The 24337-nt window shown below is 45.6% G+C and overlaps 1 protein-coding gene across 1 annotated transcript; it reads right to left on the bottom strand.

The window, feature by feature from the left end:
- Window positions 1-171: 171 nt before the first annotated feature.
- HIBCH (3-hydroxyisobutyryl-CoA hydrolase) lies at window positions 172-21179 on the bottom strand. The gene is made up of 13 exons (XM_014464038.2): window positions 21137-21179; window positions 19162-19302; window positions 16328-16412; window positions 14173-14244; window positions 12487-12539; window positions 10360-10438; window positions 9062-9207; window positions 8126-8212; window positions 6620-6678; window positions 5938-6019; window positions 3576-3695; window positions 3238-3271; window positions 172-731 (listed from the first exon to the last, which is right to left on the bottom strand). The coding sequence occupies exons 2-13, from the start codon at window positions 19189-19191 to the stop codon at window positions 616-618; spliced, it is 963 nt and encodes a 320-aa protein (XP_014319524.2). The 5' UTR covers window positions 19192-19302; window positions 21137-21179; the 3' UTR covers window positions 172-615.
- Between the last annotated feature and the right edge of the window lie 3158 nt (window positions 21180-24337).

Here is a 24337-nt window from a genome sequence, read left to right as displayed (position 1 = left end):
GAGGGTTAACTTTAGAAAAGCCGAGGCTGAGTGAATAACACTGGAGAGACAACTTCACGGAACCTTTCTCTTTGCCTGAGATTTCGAATGCTATAAAAGGAGCACTTTTACAGTCACTCACAATCATTTTAAAATAGACTTATACATGGAGAAAACTCTATGAGGCATTAACACAGTATCCAAAAACATGATTTTATTTTTTATCATCTGTACATAATCTACTTAATCAACATATAAACGCCTTCCCAAAGCCGGACATTAAGCTCCCATTCCCACCAGCTCTCCCACCCAATCTCTGAGGACCTCACGTGTCCCATCTCCAGTCAGGGGCTGGCAGATGTCCTCTGAAAGGGCGGAGAGGGAACAGCTTGGGCTGACAGGCCTCGTCTGGGCTGTGATCTCCCGAGGGGAAGTGCACACAGGCGAGTCCAGCTACGCTCCAACGCTTTACTTGCGGACACCGATGGTTCATGAAATGCCCGTCTCTGCTCTCCTTCCCCCCCCATTCAACTGCAGAAGCCGCCCAGCTCGCGGGCATGTAACGCAGCAGCCGACTCGGGCACGAGCCTCCGTTTGCCAACCTCTGCTCCAAACTACCTCCCAAACCCAGGCACTTCACAACTTCAAATCGTTGCTCCCCAGAGACTTGAAGTAACTGCTCACGGCCTCATCAGTCACTTCTGCCAGGCTGGCCGGCTTCCACTTTGGACTCTGGTCTTTATCTATTAAAACTGAAGTGAAGAACAAGAAACGTCAGTTCATTTCTTGCTGAGTCACGATTCTAATTACCGAATGACAAACGCCTGGTACGGGGCGTGGTTTTCCAGCACATGTCTTTCTGCAAAGCATGAATTTGTGTGTGCCTGTTCCTCTTAAAAGTGAAGCCCCACAGACTCCGGACGGGCGGCCACGTGCTGATGAGGACTGTGTGGTAGCCGCCAGCCCGGGCCTCCGAGCGAAGCCAGGGTTTGGGGCTAGAAGCATCGTCGTCTTCCGGCAAAGCCTTCGTGAAGGAAACCTCCTGTTATACAGCAGCTGGACCAGCGCTGGGGTGACTGGGAGGACAGCAGGAGGGAGGAGGGCCCAGAGGAGCCTCCTCACCCAGCTGGGGTGAGGGAAGATGACTGAAGGGAGAGGAAGGGGCTTACGCATAACTCAGCGTGGACCCTGCCTCTGCTGAGCCCTCCGCTCACACAGCCCTGAGTCAGCGCCGACGTCACCGGCATCGTGAGAAGCCCCTCCAGCCTCAGTGGTGTCATCACTGAGTGCAGCCAGGAGACCCCACAGGAGGGTGAGCGCGAGGCGTCTGTAAGGCCCCTTTAAGGGGGGGTGCCAGCTTCCGGCTGACAGTGCGCAGCTACCGATGCTGCCATTGGGGACTGAGGGGGCAGGCAGGGCCTCTGTGGGGTTTCTTAAGTTGTCGCAAAGCCGTGAAGGGAAGGGGCCGCACTCACATGGCTGTGGCGGGCGGTTTGAACCATGTTTACTAGTAAAACGTGCACAGTCCCTGTGAAGAGTGGAAGCATATCAACAGACAAACTCTACATGAACCAGACACCGCCCGTAGGGTTCAAGGTAAATGATGAGAGCAGCGATCTGGGACCAGGAAGCAGGCTGCTGGAACGGGGAGGGCGGGGGGGGGGGGGGTGAATGCATAGTTAAGTGTGGACACCGGGGTGCAGTTCAGCTGCCTGGCTGTGAGGCCCCAGCATCAGCATCAGCCCAGTGAGGGTGCTGACCACGATGTCATCCTCCCAGCCAACCTGAGCTGCACATCCGGGGCAGTGCCCATGCCAGCAGCCCTGGGACAGGCTTCCCGCCAGGACCCCCGGGCCCCCTGCCAATGCTGTCTGCCGCCCGGACGTCCCCTCAAGGGCACAGGAAAGAGTGATTAACTCGGAGTCTATTTTATTCCCAACGAGCACTTTGTCAGCAGACAGGCAGCCTGCATGGAGGCAGCTCCGCCCGCAGGTCCCTGAGACGCGGTCCGGTCCGCCCGCAGCTGCTCTGCTAGAATGACCTGCTTTGCTTTCCCCGACACCCAGAAGTCTGCTCTACATGCGAACAACAAACACCTCTGACAACCACGCCCCTAATTTGCGACTTTACTTAATTTGATGACATTTTATAATTAGCAAATTAACGCAAACATTTGATTATGCAAAAACACCGAACAGTTTTCCTGAGAACAGATGCTACTTTCCGAATAAAAAGGTTATGCTGGTTAACGAGGGGCTATCCTTTCTCCTCAGTAAAAAATAGCCTGATAAGAACCTGTATTGTAATCAGAATTCAATGCTGCTCGGTTTCAACTCTTTTTCCTTAAAATCACGACAGTGTATCTAGAAACAACATCTGTCTTTTTTAAGTTTAAGAAGGGTTGCTCTCACATAAAATGAAGGTTTGGCAGCAGAACCCAAGTACCACACAGATCCTCCTAAAATCAGAAGTCTAGGCTCTGATCCCACGTTGCTGGGAATTAGTGGGGGAAATGCCTATTTTATTGGTTTCTGTACGACCTATGACCGCCTCCGACTCAGGGCCATGTGCCTCTGAGAGGGTTTGAGCCCAGGCTCACTTCAGATAGGAGATCAGGCCAAAAGCTCAGCAGTCCCCCACGCAGTGCCCGGTGCTGACCGAAGCTCTATTCAGGCAGAGCGCATCCAGTCTTACATGAAAGTGATCAATAAAAACATAAGAAAACCAGACATGCAAAGTGCAGGCAGAGGGAAAACTCACAGAAGTAATAGCTGTTTTTAGGGATATGGGCATCTGCATAAAAATTATTGCAAATTTGCTAGGAACGAAAAAAATCAACCACTTGCTTCTTCTAAGTATCCTGGCTTTGAAGATGATAAGCAAAAGTATAAATAAAAACATTCACATATTTTACTAATTATGTAGTATGGCTTTTCTCCTGCATTGTGCGGAATAAACGTACCTCTCTGAGGCTTCAGCAGCAGAATGAGTGACAAGTTCACACTGCCTCTGCCCGCGACTTTAAAAGCAGGGTGACCTCTTACATATAAACTAGGGAGCAGTGAGCAGTCAAGTAAATTTTTAAAACAATATTGGATGCAATGACTTATCTCCCCTATATGCCAGTTGGTAATTTCTTAACACTTTGCCATCTGTAAAAGTCTAATTTTCACTAATAAGACAGCAACCACCTGGGATGAACGTGTGCGCTCACTCGTTCTGCTCCCGTGAGAGCCGAAGGAGCCAGCTGTCACTCACCTGCCCGGACGCCTTCGGGAAAGTCATGGCCTCCCTGGAAGACAGAGAGGAGGGAGAGCTGTGAGCGCCCTTGCTCCCGGCGACCTCTCTACACCCGCTGAGCTCCCCCTCCCACGGCCACTGCTGCCACAGCATCGGAGACGGACCGACGGGTCCCCACTGCACCACCACCCACCCCCTCTGCTCAAGTGTCTCCACGGCACCTGAGCTAACTGGCCCGCTGTTTCCATAGAGACATCCGGCCGTTTTCCTATCGATGGCTCCGTGTTTTGCACGCTCTACAGTGACCATACGTTAGCTCGTAGCTCTGAAATGGTAACACTTAGACCAATTCTCACCACACAAGCTTGGCTCAGCCGGTACTCCATGGTCAACACGTCCTTCAAGGTCTTTGAGGACCCCTCTGTGAGCTGCCGCAGTGTGATCTTGAGAGATGTTGGAGACATTTTATTAATTACCTGTTAGGAAAAAGCATTTGCTCGTTTTAGACCAACAGTTCCTCTACTGTCTATAACAAACCAGCTGAGTTTGGGTATAAATCGTGTTAAAATGTGCTCCTTCATACAGCACTTTCAGATGACAAAGTCCTAGCCAAGTCAGGCCACGCTTTAGGCTAATCCTGCCCAAGCACCAAGCAAACATGACAGTGAGGAAAAATCCATCTCTTCACCTGCTGAAACGGACTCAGTGGGAGGACCACTCAGCATGTGTGTAACGTGTCATCACTGGGTGTGCACCTAACACTATGCTTCTAACGATTAGTAAGGATGTTGAAGAAATGATGTCTCTGTCACAGTCAATCCTGGAGAGAAGGGACCCCGAGATGTAGAGGACGTGGTGGCACTTGGCACAGGAACGCGGCTAAACCCCTGGGACCCGCAGGAAGAGCACAGGGGCCCGAGGACGCCCGGGGCGAGGCGCCACCCGAGAGGCTCGCCGAGACAAGCACTGGGACCCTCCTCAGATCCGCCCAGCGTTTCTCTCATCCGCAAACGTTTCCCCTGAGCACCAACGGCTACCTTCTCCTTCAGGTGGTTCTGGGTGGTTCTGGGGCGTCTACGTGGGCCAGGGAGTTTGATCCCACATCATGTCATGTCATGTCATGTCATGTCACGTCACGTCACGTCACTCCCAGCAGAGACAGGCATTTTGGAGCCGCGTTCATTCACCAGAGCTCCAGGTGAGCCGAGTGAGAAGGAAACTCGCACTTCCCGTGTGTGTGTGTGTGTGTGTGTGTGTGTCCCTCCCTCTGGGGATGGGCTTGCCGGGACCCCATTCTGCGTGCGGGACGATCACACGCCAGAGGGACAGAGGGCAGCGGGAGGGCGTCCAGTCCCCCCCCACAGCCCCCCCAGCCCAGGGGGGGCAGTGCTCTCAAGGGAGGTGGCCCCTGCACATCTGAGCTGCTGTAAAGTGACACCAGATCGCCTGTCCGGCAAAGTGCTGCGTGGCTGTTTGCAAAGGGAACGGCTAAGGGCACACTCTGCCACGTTGCTGAGGACAGTAATAACAGGAATACTAGTTTTTATACTGCTCTGGAACAAGAGAACCAACTTGAAGTCAGAATCCCTGAAACAGAAAACCATCATCTACATTCATGCAAACATTCCTAAAAGCTGTAATAACGTTAACGACTTTGTGAGTCAGGGAGAGAGACCGCTGTCCCACCTGCTCTGATGCGTGCCTGCCGCGTCTAGAAGTCAGAAAGCTGTCTCAGGGGTCTAACCTGCCGGCACGGCATTCCCACAAAGCGGCGCCTCCCGCTGTCGCCAGCCGAGCCGGCTGTGGAAGACTGTGCCCCTGAGACTGAGAAACTGCCTAGGCTCCGTGGTGGCTGGAGATGGAGCCTTGTGCTAGTTTAATCAGTTTGGACTGCCACGCGTCCAAAACGGAAACCATCCCCACACGCCACGATATTGTGAATTTTATTTAAAAAATCAATTTGCAATGAATATTATAAAAATAAATATATTACTCACAATCCGGGTGTTCTTGAACATTTTCAGCCGAAAATTCTCACGAAAAATGATTTTAAAGTTGGTCAGGGCTGCCACTTAAGGAAAACATTTTGTTATAGACGTGCGTGGCGTGGGGAAGGTCCGCCGCTTGCGTCTACAGACGCTTATGGCACACAACGGGTTTAAAAAGATTTCTTTTTTTTATTAAACCTACTGCTTAGAACAGGGGTGGGCAAACTTTTTGACTCGAGGGCCACAACGGGTTCTTAAACTGGACCGGAGGGCCGGAACAAAAGCATGGATGGAGGGTTTGTGTGAACTAATATAAATTCAAAGTAAACATCATTACATAAAAGGTACGGTCTTTTTTTTTTTAGTTTTATTCATTTCAAAAACGCGGGCCGTAGTTTGCCCACGGCTGGCTTAGAAAGACCATATATTGAGCTGTTGCTCATTAAACAGAACTTACAGATCAATGTCACACCTGCAACATGCTGCAAGGTGCCCGTCCCTGGTGCTTCCCCCTCAGAACCAGGAGGACCCTGGAGGGGAAGCGTGCCTCGGGCTCCCCGTGACGGCCAAGGGCTGCCCTGGCATCGGCAGGGAGACACGGCACTTGGGTTTGGTGAGGTTTTGTGGGAACAACAACAGTGGGCTATGCCACCACCACAGAAACCTGCCCCGAGGAGGCCTCCCCGTCCAAGAACCCACCTGCTCAGGGCAGAAGTGACCCATGCTTTACCTTCAGCTGCTCCAGGGCGAAAGGCGAACCATCTTGCTGTAAATTTTCAATAATCTGTTCCACGGTGTTGGCGGAGAAGCAACTGTCGGAAAGGGGACACGTGATGTCACATTAAGATCCCTCCTCCTGTGACAGCCAGAACCCCGGCACAGCTTCCCCTCTCCAGGCGCAGGAGCTCAAACACCGCTCCACTCTCGGCAACACAGCACAGGGCCTAAGTCTTCTCTTTGCATCTCCTGCATGTATTCTTTGTAAGTAATGATATCGAAACTGAAAAATTGGTGCTTCTAACTGTAGAGACGGTTGTCCTTTTTTCCAGTAGTTCCCCTCCTCCTGTGTTCTTAAGCCAGTCTGTCAATCTCTCAGATCACTCACTAAACCACTGGCCGAGGGCTTGATACATCAGACCTTCAGGGAAGACGACTTTACAAAGATAAAAGGTAAGTTAATTCAATTATTTCTAGCCTCTCTTTCCCACTTAAAAAAAAAAGATGTTTTTCAGTAACACGAGTCGGTGCGGCAGATTACCAACAGAGTGGCCAAGAAGCTGTTTTCAAAGGTAAGTGAAATAAAAGCACTGTGCTCTCCAGTTGCAGAATTTGGTGCATCCTCAACACAATGGCATTCCATTAGCAGGTCCCATTGCCCAGCCCCGGGGGCAGGGGCACCTGGGGCTCAGTACCTGTTTATCCTGCCCAGGTGCTCCTCCAGTGCGAACGCCTTGCCCTCATCAACCTTGGACTGTTTGAAAACAAAAATATTGACATTCATTTGAAGTAACTCAAATCCTTTAAAAATCTTCAATCAGTTCATATTGAAGGATACACTATGTGACAGATTATCGCTTTCAATCCAATTCCATCCAACCGTCTCCTGACTGCCTACCACTGTGTTCAAAGCTCAGACGTGTCTATCCCAGGCCACACCTGACAGGGTCGAAGGCCAAGTGGTCCTGTACTTTTACTTCACATCATCTCTGTGACACGTGTCCGTCACAGCGTGTCAGGAAGTTCAAGGACTGTAAGGACCGGGAAGTCGTCCTGCCCAACACCACGTGACGCAGGCATCCCGCCAGCTCCCTGCAGCCGCAGAGATAAAACAGCGCCCCGAGTGCGGGGACAGCTGTGGCTAGAACTTGTGTTTAATTCTGGGCCAAAAATAAGCCCTCGTGTTTCTAGCTCTAATTCACCCTCTTCCACCTTCATCGTTCCTCACACTGCAGGGTGTGCCCTCACAACCCAGGTCCCTCTACTGCACCAATTCCAGTTTATCCAGGTCATTCATTTTTCTTTAATATGCTTTCATTGATTTGAGAGAGAGAGGAAGGGAGAGGGAGATAGACACATCAATGATGAGAAACATCGATCGGCTGCCTCCTGCACACCCCCTACTGGGGATCAAGCCCGACACCCGGGCATGTGCCCTGACGGGGAATAGAACGGGTGGCCTCTTGGTGTGGGATGTCACCCCACCAGTGAGCTGGATCGGCCGGGCTCAAGGCCCTTCCTAAAGTGTGGAACACACACCTTCGCTGCAGGTGTGGCTGAGTCCTAGCAAAGCACAGCACGACGCACGGGCCCGTCTGCTTTGGATACGAGGCTTTTATGAGAGGACCAGCTGGGGCAGTCCTGGGCAGTCCTTCCAGGCTGCACAGTCACTCTCTGCACTAAAGCGTTTACCCCGGGCCACTGTGGCCGCATTCTCCGCCCCGCACTTAGGGGATGATATTTCGGACTGAAATCCAAATGAGCACATAGCTCCACTGCGAAGCGTAACTTAACATGCACAGATGCTCAGTCTCACTCATGGCTCCCAGCTGCCCACAGCCTTGGAACATAGCAAGTACCTTCCGTGCTAATATTTGGTCATTTGTCTTCAGTGCCCAAAATAAAGGTGAGACAGGTGTCTTGTTTTCATAACAAGTCCCTCTCGGCCACAGCACTGTTACTGTTAACGAGGGAACTCTGGAAAGCCCCGAAGGACAGGAGGGCTGGTTGCCGGGGGAACGACCTTGGATTCGAGTTGGACTCGGTCCCCACCCTGACAGCTCTGCAGACTCTTCCTCTGTGGCTTTTAGAAGGCTGCGCACATTTATCCACATCCACGCACCACAGTGCTCATCACCGCTCTCCAGCCACTCGCCCTTCCCCGGAATTAAAACCTGAGGTTAGAATACTGACAAGGTTACCTTTGCATGATACGTTTCCAAGACATCTGCAATCTTTTCTTTGGAAGGAGATTTCAGGGATAATAAATCTTCTTCTAACAGGCTCAGCTAAAGGTAAAAAAATAACAATAATAAGGGGGGACAGGAAACAGATTTGAAACACCACAGTAACACAAGGCACTTCAGAAACCTTATATTCTTTTTTGAAATTCCTGTCTTAAAATGATGATGCTCTCTTCAGCTGAGCTACTGAAGGAAGTTTTCACTGAAGTTGTGCACACACGTTCCCACACAGCAGGTGTTGTCTTGCGAGGAATGAGTAAAGGTGGGAGAACTAAAGAGAATAGTTCTCCTTTCCTACAGTTCCTTCTCTGCCAACACCGTGGAACATAGTTGCAAAGATTGAGACATTCATCTTTGTTCCCCTCTGACTACTGAGCAGGTGAAATGCGGTACCACAACCAAAGATCTGAACTGTACACTGTAACGGACTTGAACTAAAATGATCCCACGGAACTGTGGCCGCTACAGTGGCCGTAGGCTCTGTAACACGGCCACACCGAGCTCTCCCCTGGCCCCTCACACACCTCCCCTGTGCTCCGTCAAATGGGGCTTTTCACTGTTTCCAAAACATAGCGGTGCTTGCTGCCCGAGTACCCGTGTCCCGCCTGCTCGTTAAATGTCTCCTCCATCCAGAAGGCCTCCCCTGACCACACTCTCTCAAACCCAGCGGGGCTGCGCTCCACGAGCAAACTCCGGTCCTTCCGTAGGGAGCCCTTCTTCCTGACCCAGTGACCTGCATCTGTGGGAGGAACCTGAAGCTGGGGAGCTGAGACCCTTCCAGGCGGTCACAGAGCTTTAAGCACGAGGTCCAGGATTCAGACCTCAGCCACCCACTGCCTCCCATGCGATATGAGTTATTCCAACAACACAAGATGCAATCGTCCAAGTACTTACCTTTTCAGAATCTACAAAGTGTGTAGCAATTCCTGCTCTGTACACATCTCTTCCTTTCAGCCTGAATCCTGTTAAGGCAAGGAAGTAACCCAGTCTTCCCTGAAGTCTTGGCAAGAAATAGCCTCCGCCCACATCAGGGAACAGTCCTAATTAAATAAGAGAGACAGCAGGGGTTCAAATGAGAGAGATGCATGTAACTTTCTCTGCTCTAGGTGAGACCAGCACTGAGCAGTACTCGTGTATGAGGAAACCACTGTGGCTCAGGCAAGAACCGTAAGAAAGCGTTACACAGCCTGGCCAGTGTGGCTCAGGGGGTTGCACATCACCAAAAGGTTGCCAGTTCAATTCCCGGTCAGGGCACATGCTCAGGTTGTGGGTTCTATCCCTGGTCGGGGTGTATGTGGGAGGTAACCAACCAAAACATCAATATTTCTCTTTCTTCCCCCCCCCCACCCCTCTCCTTTCCTCTCTCTAAAAAATCAATAAAATAAAAAAGGGGAAAAAGAAAACCAAACAAAAACAAACAAACAAAGAGGACATCGTAATACTTTCAATAATAAAGATAAATTTTAAAAACCAGATTATGCCCAGCAGACACAAGATGAAAACCACCCAATGTTTGCCAGTGAGTGATCGGATGAGCAAACTGAACTCTGTTCATGAGATGAAGTCTTATCTGACAATAAAAAATGGACAGTCTACAGAAAGAGGGAAGAAAGGATCACACAGAACAGCACCGGGACCGCACCAAGCTGGAAGAGTGCCTGTTCCCGCCGGTCAGACGAGAAAGCACGTGATGCATGGAGCACTGAGCAGAATACAAAGAGGAAAGTACGTAGCACTCGCCTGGGCAACTGCTCAGATCCTGCACCAAAACATCCACAATCTTGCAAGACTTACAAGGATCAAACTGTTTGCAAATGACTTAAGTCCTCCCAGAAGCAAGCTCACCAATATTCATAAGAAAACAAAACATCCAGCACCCAACAAGGGGAAGTTTACAATGTCTAGAGTCCAATTAGAAACTGCCAAGCATCTTAAAAAGCAGGAAGATGCTACCCGTAGTGAGGTGATAAACAACCAATCAGAATGGACCCAGAACTGCCCTGGCTGGGGCGCTCAGCTGGTCGGAGCACTGTCCAGTTTATTAGCATAACGTTGTTCATAATATCCCCTATTTCCTAATAGTTCAGATTACATTGTTGTTGAAGAAATTAACCAACTCTTGTGTGACACACAGCGCAGTCAAAATAAGTTGAAATAAAAGTAATTATGAAAATTTTGGGTTTGTTTTTTACCTATTGCAGTTTCTGGCATTGCAAAAAGAGACTTTTCAGTAGCCACTCGGAATAGCCCATGAACGGAGAGTCCGACTCCCTAGGCAAATAAGGCAAAACGTTTTAAAATACTGTAAGAGAATAAAAACAAATTCGTACACTCAGAATATTATGAGCAAATAATCGTCTTTCTATTCCACAAGACTTGCCCTCAGGAGACAGACTGAGGGAAACCCTGAACCACACAACTTGAGAGACCTGACTGGTGACAAGTACCCGGCCTCCGTGTCTGCGACGGGTTTGTTCTGGCTCCCACTCTGTGCCATGCTTCACGTCCTTCCCCCCAGCCCCCCAAGGCCCTCTCATTCCAAACAGAAGAACTGTGACTACCCAGACCACTGAGTGTCTGCGTGGGACCAAGGTCAGAAAAGCACCATCAGGCTACTCTAGGAAACTTCTGCAGCTTTAAGTAGAATGTTAGCACATCTTACTTATTCATGTTTCGTCAGATAAAATCAGCAATATCTTTTTTCTCAGATACCATGGGGCCAACCATGTAACTCTTTAAAAATGGTTACTAAGACACAAGTTTTAGAAAATAAAATGGCTGGCTGGAAGCCTCTGATTTGGTGAATGTCACTGTAAAGGGCAAACTATACAGTCATCTCTGAATAAACATAGTTGAATAAACAGGTATTTGAATAAAATAAATAAGGAGTATACACGTGATGACAAAGTATCAAAAAATTTATGTCAGTGTTCACACTGTAACATACATTTCCTATATTATATTCTTTTTACGTTGTTCAAAACTTCTATTATATTTAGTTCTCATTCTTAATCCTTTGTAACCAGTGTACCCTAACTTTGACACCACACAGTTAAATGAGTTAAAACATGTAAATTATCTGAAACAATGTCAAGCACTTTGAGTTCTATCAGTGTGAACTCATTAGAAAGGGGCTCATTTCTATCTGATTATTCTAATTTTCCATTACATTTCCTCAGTTCAAGTTCAGCCATTTAAAAGCTCTTGAAACTTTTAAACCTTTTTCAGAAAATATTAAAAAACACATGCAATTTCTTATAAATTCTATGTACTATATATGCCGATCTTATATTTTATTTTATTTTTATTTTAATATATTTTATTGATTTTTTAGAGAGAGGAAGGGAGAGGGATAGAGAGTTAGAAACATCTATGAGAGAGAAACATCGATCAGCTGCCTCCTGCACACTCCAGATCCTGCAACCCTGGGGCAGGTGGAAGTTTAAATCCTACCCTCTGGCCTCCTACCACCTACCTGAAGCCTACCTTTTCCTGCCATGGAGACTCCCTCTGACCTCCCAATTGTTGAAACGTTTGTCTTTGCTATTGTCAGTGCCATACAATTTACCACTTGCTAATTATCTTACGTTTTCTCCAACTCCACATCAAGTTATTCAAGGCCAGGGACCTGTAAGACTTCTTTGTAAGAGCGTAGACTCAAAGTAAAGATTTCAACTGACAAAGGCCGCTTCAGAGAACGTCACAGAACAGCCACTGTCACTGAGGGGAGCTTGTGCCACAGACAACCCCGGCCCCACATCCCCACTACTCGGAGGCAAAACCCACCGAGAGCCCAGGTTCTCTCCTGACGCTGTTGGGAGCGATCCGTTACTTATAGTAGAAAAGGGCTCTACATTTTTAAAAACAAGATTCAGTGAGTTCTATTGGTTAAAAAAACTGTTAATTCCAGATGCTAACACAGCATATAACATAAGTAAGACCATTTTCTTTTGGGTGGAGATAGTGTAAACGAGATATAAGTGTTGTATCCCAAACTTGCAAGGCTCTACAATACAAACATAACTTTGTTTAACAAGTTTTATTGTGTTATAATCATCGCTTCATTTCTGGTTTGGGGTTTTTTAAAATCATTTTTGGAGAGAGAGAGAGAGAAACATGGATTTGTTGTTCAGTTTATTGATGCATTCATTGGTTGCTTCTTGTATGCGCCCTGCCTGAAGACCGAACCTGAAACTTTGGCGTATCAGGACAGTGCTCTAACCAATGATCTACCTGGCCAGGACCTATTTCTGTTTAATAATTAACTTATTCTTAATACAACTCACATAGTAATGATGAGAGTAAAACAGTCTACTTACCCCACCCATTGTAATTCCATGAATAAATGCAATATACGGTTTCTGGCAAGAATCTAAAAGAAAAAGAATTATAATTAATTGCAATGTTTAAAAAAATTTTCCCCCTAAAAAAACCACGTTATATGAACTGAATATTTTCCCAAGGAAATTTTTGCAAGAAATATCAAGGTAGACTAAATGTGTGGCCTGTAAAATGTTCTTAAAATGACAATCCATAAACAATCCTGATCATCTGTTCATAATCATTTAACAACTCAACCCTGCAATTTGAAACAAATGGAAGCTTTAATTCAGCTACTGAGAAATATGACTAACAACTGCCTTACAAGCCACTGATGTTTATATACACAGCTATATTTTAAAGAACATAACTTGTTTTCTATAAATCTCAAGTAACTGGATACAAAGAGAAGTGAAGCATAAAGGAAAAAGCACGGACCAGAAGTCAGAAGGCCCAGACTGTAGTCTCAGCTCCGTCATTAACTGCCAATTCAACTATACTCAATAGACATACTGGCATTAGGTGTAAATACACTTACACACACGTTACATGCATATCTTATGTGTATATCATATAGGGTGTCCCAAAAAATGTATATACACTTTGAATGATTATAAAGTCAGTGTTTATTAACATACAGTTCATTTTTAAAAGTTAAAAAAACTAAAAACTACAGATATGAATAATTTTTTTGCCAATGCCTGTTTTCAAACTAATGACCATTCTGGTCCAGGCACAGCTGATAACACGAAGCAATGGGATCGCAGACATCAAGGGTCATTTCGCTCAGCATTTATGTGCCCTCAATTTGTCAACTGTCACCAGTTTTGTACCATAAACTTTATCTTTTATGTATCTCCATAAAAAAAAAGTCTGGTGGCACTTTAGGATACATTTTCTTTGCTCAAAGCTGAGTCTGGCTTCAGCCATTATCTCAAATCTGTTAAACCTGAAAAGGAGTGAAAATTAACCGAGTTATCAGCTGCTGAAGCGTGTATACATTTTTTGGACACCCTCTATATAATACATAGGTAAGTAACACATAGGTAAGTATGTAGTAAAATCTAGAGTGTGGTCTGGGAGGGTAAACTACGAATTAACGACAGCAGTGCTCTGCAGAGGGGTAGCGGCTGCCTCTGGGGAGAGAAATGGTGCCCAGGAAAGCAACAAGGCAGACGGAGCTGTAATGTTAAAACGTGTAGAATCCTCTTTCTTTTACATAAATTGTAAAACATCAAGCAAAATAAAGTACTGATGCCTGCTCCCTCTGGGCTGGTGAGCACACGAGCATACTGTGTTATTCCCTGTAGTTTAACATCTAATCCCAGGCTCTGGAACATCAACTATAGAGACGTTTCATCCCAAATTCTTCAAGAATTAGAAAATGATACCTCATTGTACAGAGAAAACTGGGACCCACATCTTTTGTTTTCCAAGAAAGCCAGCCCTATGATCAGAATCATGTTTTCATATCGACTGAATGACAAATAGGTGAGAACAGCCTACTAATATGAAAGTGTGGTTTCGGAATGAGCAGTCCGAATAGTTTAATCAAATGTACTTATGACTGACACATAGCATATAAAAGATTAAATAAGATTATCTGCTGATTAAATTTTTAATAATTCATACTTTAATGCTGCTTTTCTTGATTCCATTTTCAAAGCTCTCAGCAAAGCACATACCAATGGCATTGTTTAGCACATATTCTTCTCTGAAGAAATCCTGACTTATCTTCCGGTCTCCCTTTACAACTTCTGACATTGTTACCAAAAAAAGAAAGAAAGAAAAAAAGATTACAAATTTTAAAAAAAGTGTTTTCTAGTCAATAGAATCAAATAAAATAAATTTAAAATACTGTAATACTCAGTCCTGGGGAAAACTCTAGAATGATTTGTTAACGTTTTGAAATTGCCCGTGCCACAGACATGTTATAGTTAGCCCCAGATTCATAGTCCCATGTCAAAACTTCAAGGGGAAAATTCTTAAGAACTTCCTACAAAATGTTACACTTAAATTTAGAAGTTATATATTGCTACAAAATGCACTTTCTTTTGACTGTTTTCTGTAGCACCTGAATAAATATTTGGTGGATATACATTTCTTTTGGTAATATATATCTGTTTTTTTAATTTATTGATTTGAGAGAAAGAGAGGAAGGAAGAGAGGGAGGAGAGGGGGAGAGAAAGAGAAAGAGAGAGAGAGAGAGAGAGAACACACATGGATTTGTTGTTCCACTTATTTGTGCATTCATTGGCTGACTCTTGTATGTGGTCCTGACCAGGATTGAACTCACAACCCTGGCACATTGGGAAGATGCTCTAACCAAAGAAGCTACCTGACCGGGTGGTAATATATATCTCAAGTATACTATACATACAGACAGAGAGAAATAAATAAATAAATAAATAAATAATTCAATATTTCTGCCACTTTCACTTTCCCACGAAACATTTACTGAGCATCCACCGAGTACCATGCACTGTTTTAGGTGCTGCAGTTATGCAGCCTGGAGAGAAGATACTAAAATACAGTGCTGGTGCGATGCTCACTCTAAGGCAGGTGCTGCAGGAGCGGGAGCAGGAGGTGCCATGGAAAGAAGGCTTCCCAGAAGACACAGTCTGAGCCAAGTTTGAACAACAGATGGGATTTCCTAGAAAGTGATGGGGGGGGGGGGGGCAGTTTTAAGTAGAGGAAGGAGTACCTACAAAAGCACACAGGCCAGAAAGAACAAAATCAAGAAAGAAGTCGTTTTAAAAGACTGAAGGAGAAACATAAAAGGAGAAGCTAGAGAGGGAAATGAGATAGTAAGGCCCTTATTTATTAATGATACAAAAGGAAATACATCTTCCCAAAGATGCTGCTACGGCACACTGCTGCCTGGCGTAATACGAAGGTGCACAGTAAGTACCTGAATTATAAACACTACCAGTGGTTTCCTTTCTATTGCAATTGCCTATCCTCCAAGCTCACACCCACTGCATTCTTCCAGCAGTCACTGTCAATACCACTGAGACCCTTCTCTCTCTCACGCACACTGCAAGCACACATGCCTCTTCCTGCCGTCAAGGCCTATGAGACTCACCTACTAGCACACAAATGTATGGTAGGTATGTTCCTTCTGTTATGGGAAAGTCACACAAACCTGTTGACTGTTTATAGTTTTAAACTAACTCTAATGTTATCTTCCTTTAAAACGCTCCAAATTTGACTTCTTTTCATGGCTATTAAAAGACAGTTTTGACGTCTCTTGTGATTCTGAAGCTTTCCCTGGTTTATGCCCCAAAACGCTCCTCTACCATCTCCGCTCAGTGCTGACCACTCCTTGCCATTCTCAACGGAAAGGAGGGTACCCTGCACTGCATGCTGAAGCTCTTCTACCTCAAAGACCTTACACTTCCTTCCAGTCTTAGTCTAATCAATTACTTCCATATAAAATAATTAAGTGACGTTCACAATATCATTTAAAAAATTTTCTGAGTGCCTACTTATGGTTCTGAACTATGATCTTTCAAGAAGCTAAATTTCTTGGAATTGAAATCCCTGTTTTATTTCATGTAAACTAGAATAATTCTAGAATTTGTAACTGTATTTCCAAACAACAATATCAAGTTAGGCTTTTATGCAAAAATAGTCTAAAGAAGCTAAAAATCAATACATAAGGCTCTGCCCATCTTTAAACTACAAGTTTAAAGATGGGCAGACAAGTTAACTACCTGAGAATATATTAACTTTTTAAAAAATTCTAAAAAGTAACACCAGTGACGGAGTAGTAGGAAAGCTTGCTAGCACTTTATCCGTTCTGCCGAGGGAGCACTCAGGGCGAGGAGGGGCTGGTACCTCTGATGTCTCCCCCAGCACAGAAAGCCTTCTCCCCGGCGCCCTTTATGATGATCAGGAAGGTTTCGGGATCTTGTTCCCACTTCTAAAAAGAAGACAAAATAAGCACATTACGACCACAAACTCATTAAAGATGCATGCACTTGCACAGACACACACTCTAACATGTGTACAGGCATACAGTGTATGGATAGACTACTTCTGACCCACCCTGTGTATATATCCATACATGATATATAGCAGAACCTTTATAAAGTGTATCCAAAAGAATGGATCCCAACTTTTCATGATGGCATCTGACATCTTTGCCATGACTTTTAGACAAAGGTTAAAATATATAAATATATAAATATGTATATATATAAATATCTATATATATATATATATAAATATAAATACACACACACACACACACACACACACACACACACACACTAGAGACCTGGTGCATGAAATTCGTGCATGGGTAGGGTCCTTAGGCCTGGCCGGCGGGGCAATCAATTGGGGGGCCCCCACTGGCACCTGCCTTGGCCAGCCCCACCCCCTGCCGCTGCCAGTCACCTTCCTCTGTGGGGCGACTGGTGGGGTGATTGGGGGGCCCCCACTGGCACCCGCCTTGGCTGGCCTCGGGCCTGCGGGCTGGGGGCAGCTCCTGCATTGAGCATCTGCCCCCTGGTGGTCAGTGCGCATCATAGCAACGGGTCATTCCACAGGTCGTTCCGCTGTTCAGTCGATTTGCATAATAGGCTTTTATTGTATAGGATATATATTAGAGGATCCGATGCACAAAATTCGTGGCTGCTGGCACTAGCTTCCCTCTGGCACCCGGAACCCGGGCTACCCTCGCAGCCCCAGCTTCGTCCAGAAGGTCGCCCAGAAGGACGTCCAGTCTAATTAGCATATTATGATACACACACACACACACACACTTAATACTACTACATGTTACATAAGCTTAGTAATCTAGTGAACAAATCCATCCAAAGGTTGTTGATAACAGAGCAATAACCTTTCTAGTGTGTTGCTATGGGGCTCTGTCCTACTGACAAATTTGTAAGTGACAGAGTGAAAACACACAGACCAAATCTGAAATTTGGGGCTGGTAAGACCAGCTAAAAATTAAGTAGGATAAAAGAATCAAGAGCCAATGTAAACTCAAAAGACTAGAACAGGGGCGGGCAACCTTTTTGTGAGTGCGTACCCAAACCAGCAAAATCTCTGACTCAAAATTCTTCTGCGTGCCAACCCTAATTTTTTGAGTACATGTTACGCCTACTTGATATCTCTTAAGGTATACATATGTGAAGAACCTTGAAGAAATAATAAAATTTATTCAAGAGACAAAAACACAGTATATGATGATGAAAAATACATTTTTTTAATGTATACATGTACACTGAGAGTCCGACAGAAAACTTTATGACTCCGTTTGATATTATCAGTGGGACTTTTGCCGCTGCATCACTGATGACAGAGATTTTACATCAGGTTTATATTTTGTGACCTTCAGAGATATGCACGAGCTACTACTTTCATCCGTCAGGGTACTCCTATTACGAGACTTAACAAAATTCATCACTGAGAACAAAGATTCACAAGCATATGTGATGAAACCAAAACACTGGTCGGATCTAGGAAGGCAGGGAGAGTTAAGGCAGAGGCATAGAAATTGCTCTTCCCCTCTCTCGTCAATCCATGTCTATGGTCTTTAAGATAACTTGTTCTGTAAAATTATTTATTTATCTAAGATGCACCTACACTGAATTTATCTGAAAAATAAAAAAGTCGATATTAAGAAAAAAATTGTAAATGGAAGATTATAAGAGAGGGTTTCTCGTGCCAGCAAAAGTTACTGGCGTGCCATGTTTGGCACGCATGCCAGGGGTTGCCCACCCCTGGACTAGAACAATGGACCAATAAAATATTAGTTAACTAGAGACAGAAAAATTAACAGAGGCTCTATACATTCCACACTTGAGAATAAAAGTACAAATGCCCAAGGCAGAGGCGTAGCTGGACAGTTAGTGGAAACGTGGTGTTCTACAAGGAATCCTCTTCTTGCTTCCACGCTGTCCACTCTGACCTGGAACACTGGATTATTTCTCTGTATTACATTTAAGAACATATTACAAGGTATTCCAACAGACAGCAAAATGGAAGAGACTCGTCAAATGAAGAATGAGGAACAGGTGGCCAGGGAGAGCTAGCATTTGTGGAACACCATGTGGCTGACCGTATGAGGTACACTGCTTGGCTTCTCTCCACAGCAATCCTGAGGTGCGAGCACCCTGCTTCACAGCTGAGGAGAGGGAGGTACACTCGATTGGCACTCTCCATCGACACAGTTAGGAGAAGCCCAGGTTTCAAGCACAAGCAGTCTGACTTTAGTGATGATTTCCCTGCACCCACAGTTCACTTAGAATAGAAAAGCTTATGTATAGTATGACCTTCCCCAGTAAAGGCTGGCCACGCAGTTACAAACAGTGGTCTTCAAATCAAAAGGCTGCTGTCATGTGGAAGCAGAGTAGATCTGTATCTTCACACGGGCCCTACCAGGCAGACCCAGGATCACCGGGTAAAAGGCGGGAGGAAGAAAGAGCGGCAGGACAAAGAAGAGACTTAGAGCCACGGGAAGAGGAGGGGCTCTCCTGGGGCAATGCCCTCCCGGCCTGGGTGCTTTAGGGGAACGCAGGGCCAGCACTGAAGCTAGGAATCCATGGGCTTGGGCGCCGACCCCAGGCAGTCCAATGACTCCATGGGAAAGAATGCCAGAAATGTACTATAAGGTACACTTTTAAAGCAATCGATACAATGGCTGTAAGAAAATGACCAACCTTTAGCTGTGGGTAGATCTGCCGGATCATGCTCAGATTCAGTGCATTGAGGGCCTTGGGTCTGTTCAGGGTTATCACCCCTGCGCAGCCCCTCCTCTCCAGCAGCACCTCTCCCACTGCATCCGTGTGGGCGGACAGCCTCTGTGTAAGCACATGAGAGCTTTACATGGAAACAGCTACAGCAAATCAAAGCCTTCACACAGTGCTAAGGTAACCGATCACATGGGTAACTGAGCACATCTGACAAAGATTGCTACAATTAAAACAACTATACACACCTCTTACATCTTTTAAATTTTACTTCTAAGTGAAATGAGTCAACCTGAACGATGAAATACTCTTTAATCTTTTATTGGTTGGTACACCAGCCAATATATTAGCTACTTAGAAAGCAAAGATGAATACAGAGGGCAAATAATTCAGACTACAGTGGCTACCAACAACTTGGAAAAAGTTGATATTTGAGCTGGGCCTTCATACATGCCAAGAAAAAAGGGGGTGAGAATGCTACAGAATAGTACATGCAAAAACGTAGCAATTAATATTTGAAAATATTCACTGAAAATAAACCTGTGCAGAATAAAGGCTGGTTGAAGAAATGAGTGCTGGGAAAGTAGGAAGGAGCAGTGTGAAGCCAGATTATAAAATGACAGGCTTACATGTCATAGTTATGTAGAACTTGCCTATACGCTCACATAAGGGCCGCACACACCGTGACTTAATCACCAGGTCTCACTGCTCATGTAATAGAGGACTGACTAATTTAACACCTGAAGTTAACGTTTCAAACTACATAGCAATTCCCAGGTCTCCGCTCACACCACCATCAAGGCTAACGGCCCCGCCCACTTCACATGTTCCTTTAAGGACAGTGCTTGATCTTCACATGGGAACAAAGTGCAATATGAAACTGACAGTCAGCTTAAACTGGAAATTTTTAACTGGAGAATGAATCCTTACTAACAAAAATCTAATAAAACCCAGAAACCCATATTTTGACAGTATTAAGCAATATCTTTTTTAAAAATATATTTTTATTGATTTCAGAGAGGAAGGGAGAGGGAGAGAGAGAAACATCAATGATGAGAGAGAATCATTGATTGGCTGCCTCCTGCACACCCCCTACTGGGGATCGAGCCTGTAACCTGAGCATGTGCCCTTGACTGGAATTGAACCTGGGACCCTTCGGTCTGCAGGCTGACGCTCTATCCACTGAGCCACACCAGCTAGGGCACACACAATGTTTAAGTCCTCCTTTATAAAATCATGTTGTATATTTCATGTTGGACTTGGCTGCACAGGATGCCTATTTATTTTTGACAGTTATGCAGTCTTACATGTCAATTTATCAGTCCCATACTGAAAAGCATGGGTAATTTCCACCTTCTGCTATTACAATGATGCAGGGATATCTTTAAGCATGGATCTCCAAGCACTTGGGCCAAGCATTTTTGGCGGACAGTTACAGAGGGTGAGACTTTGGGCAAAGAATATTACAGAATCTTTAACGTTAATGCCACTAGAATGATATAAAGAAATGAATGATTTTCTTGCTTGAAAAGTTCCCGTCTTTTAAAAAACCTGAAAACTACTGGTTCATTATATGCCAAGCATTAGGCTAGTTTTTCAAATGAAGCATAGTATTTATTATCCATAAGCACTCTACGGTGGATACCATTATCCTCAGTTTATATATAGTCAGGAGGAGGCTGAGAGAGACCAAGTGCTCTGCCCACAATTAAGTGGGGGCCCATGAAACCCAGGCATTCCAACGCGAAGACCGGTGCTCTTATCCACAGCCTGCCTCAGGCCACCTCCTGCAAGCTATGTTGGTCACGTCTTGACACTGTACGATTGGGAACCAGGGTGTACCAAGGTCAAAGGCACCTACCAGTACTTCTCTTCTTCCCGAACAATGGCATTCTAAGTTACACCTCACATCTAATAATGCCAGCAAAGCCAAGTCCAAACTTACCAAATGTTGCAGGATGACATTAGTCCTTTTGAATGAGTTAAACCTGAAACAAATGTAGAATACAATGAACACAATAATGTGAGAAGTCACATTTCAATGTATAAATACTATACACATTGCTTTAGTCTCTTCTGAATGGTATTAAAACAAGTTGTGTGTTGTTTAAAGGTTTAGGTAGAAGAGGGCAAAGGGGGATAAACTGACCGAAGTGGATCTGACTTGGGACTTGGGATGGTGAACACACAGTACAACATACAGATGATGTATTAAAGAACTGTACACCTGAAGCCTATGTCACCCCCATAAATTATATAAATTATATTTTTTAATGTCACCCCAATAAATTCAATAAAAAATTAAAAAAGGCTTAAGTCTCATTCATTGCTGATAGAAACAACTGTATGGCCACTTTGTAAGACAGTTCGGCAGTTTCTACAAAACTAAACATACTCCACCATATGATCCAGCAATTCCACTCCCTGTATTTACCCAAATGAGTTGGTAACATTTTCATAATAAAACCATCGCTTAAGTGTTTATGGTAGCTTTATTCACAAGAGCCTAAACATGGATGTAACCAGAGGTCCTTCAATAGCTAAAAGGATAAACAAACTGTCATTCCACAAAAAGGCACAGAGGAACCTTAAATTCGTACTGCTAGGCAAAAGAAGCCTTTCTGAAAAGATATGTACTGTATTGTATATTCCACTTTACTGCCACTATGGCGACAGTAAAAAGACCAGAGGCTGCCAGCAAGAGGGAAGAATAGGTGGAATACCTGGGATGCCTGGGCAGTGAAAGTAGTCTGTATAACTGCAGTGGTGGAGAGAGCAGCTGGCTTTTAAATGAAACCAAGATGGAACTCATCCACTAGGACCCACTGTTCAACTGATTCGGAAAAATGTTCTCTGCATCCAGATAGGCCCAGATGTCCAGCAGCAAACATTTCATCACCACGAAAATACTGACTCATTCATCAGAAAGACAGAATGCAGTGAGGAATCTGAGAGGGAGCCTGGAGGTGTGAGGGTTAGCTCCTGCACTGCTAAGAAAACACTGCCAAGTCTTTAATCAAAAATTACTTGTCTGCCCGAGGTCAAGTGTCATTCCCAGAGACACACTGCACAGAGGCCCAACCGCAGGCATCACAGAAGGCACCCCGACCTGCACGTCAGTTGTTTGCTCTTTGTAGCTTGTGTTAGGAACTGTGAGGGGCTAGAAATACCGGAAGGAACTAAAAGTGAACGACCCTGCCTTTTTGAATTTTGCCAAAGCACGAGGCAAGATCCTACCCTACCACTCTCTCATGGTCCCCACCTCAAGGCGGTGACTGTGGTGTCTCAGGGCACCTATTTGGCCAGCGCCAAGAGGATGAGCGGAACACAGACCACCTGCGGCAAGTCCCTGACCACAGAACTTGGGCCGTACAACTGGAGGTGGAGAAGGCAGGCACACTTACCGTCATTAACGAGTGTGAAAACAGACCTTGTTCCAGTGGTGCTAGGGGACAATGTCCACTCACTCACAGATCCCCAAAGGGCATGAGCACGCTCTCTTATGCGGGACAAGGTGGGGATGTGGGGTCTGTGGGGCCTGGGACCCAGCGCTGGGTCTCTTAGGGCGGTTACCATTTCTCTTTGTACTACAGCCGTGGACTCCAAGGTTGTGGAGCTGCCCCTGGTTGAGTGATGAAGGCTGGGATATGTATGTCCGCTTCCCCTCAACCACGTGCCAGGTTTGGAGCCAACGGGAAGGAAAGAGAAGACCATAAACTCAGTTACTTGGGGACTCTGAATACTTGAATACGAGTATGAATCGGAAGAGAAGTAATATGATGATATAAAATCTGGTGAGGAACTTAGTGGTAGTTTGGCTTGTTTGCTTTCTGCTTTGGTCCAGAGGTTTCTGTGGCCTACGAATGCAGCGCTCAGTGAGTTACACTTGCATTTGTAGGTTTTTATTAACTTCCTATGAATGAGATAAAATTCTGTCTCACAAATAAAACTGGGACTTGACGCTAGACCTGCTCTCGCTGTTTACTCTTCGTGCTGCAGGAAGTATTTGAACTGTTACGTAAAACTTGCCAATCTGGCAGCACATCTTTAACCTTGCGCGGGCATTTGGGTACTGGCCTCATTAAGGAATTCAAAGTTGTTCTGACTTAAGGAAGAGAGCACTTACGTTTTCTGCTGGTTAAAACAGGTTCCAAAAAGATAGAATTAAGTTTCTAAAAAACGTTAGAAATGGTGCTCCCGGGTAAGTGTAGTTCAGATTTTAAGTGTCCATGTGAAACCCTACTTAGACAACGTCCGAGAGAGACTAGGGTCTGTCACTTCAGCCTGAACTCCGGGAATGACACGTTTTTAAAAGCACTGATTTTAATGACAACTTGTCAGCGCTTTGGGACCAAACACCTCTGCCTGTGCCCACCTCCAGAGTGTATGGCTTCACTGGTCTTGGCTGTGACCTGGGCCTTGGCTGTGTGCAAGTCTCCAGGTGATGCTAATGTGCATACAAGTCGGGGCGTCACCGGGTCAATTCCGGTCAAGGGCAGGCACCTCCACTGCCCTGGTGGGGGCGCATGCAGGAGGCAACCAGTCAATGTGTCTCTTCCACATTGATGTTTCGCTCTCTGTCTTTACCCCCCCCCCCCACGCTCGCTCCCTAAAAAAAAAAAAAAAAAAATGAAAAAAATATCCTTGGGCGAGGATTAACAACAGCAACAACAAAAGAATATCCAGTAGTCCAGATGGGCCAGGGGATAGCAACAGAACCTAGAACAGTGCCTCTCAGAACAAGAACATAACAATAAGTGGCGCTGAATTCATGAAGCAAATTGGGGCCAAATCTTGAAACCCAGGCGGGGACGTTCTAGCTCATTCCAAAGGCAGGAGCGCGCTTCTCCGAGAGCTCCGAGCACAGGACCGGCAGGCGCCAAAGGACACGTGAGCAAGTTGCTAAGGCAGGCGGTCAGTGCGGACTCCGCACTGGAAGAGGCACGGCCAGCAGCCAGGTTTCTGTAAAGGTGAACTAGTGACACATTTGCGAGCGCTGCCTGAACTCCAATCGGCAGGAAGAGACAAGAAGTGGGGATGTGGGAGAGCTCCCACCGCTTCAGGAATCTAGGAAGGTGCCCAGGAACTCAAAGTGCAGGTGCCAAGTAAAGGTTGCAACGCGAGATGGTTCTGACTAGCACGGGCG

This window comes from Myotis lucifugus, unplaced genomic scaffold (assembly GCF_000147115.1).
Source record: "Myotis lucifugus unplaced genomic scaffold, Myoluc2.0 scaffold_234, whole genome shotgun sequence".
Classification (NCBI taxonomy): Eukaryota; Metazoa; Chordata; class Mammalia; order Chiroptera; family Vespertilionidae; genus Myotis; species Myotis lucifugus.
Note: the sequence above shows the minus strand (reverse complement) of the source record. Positions and strands in the feature narration are given on the sequence as shown.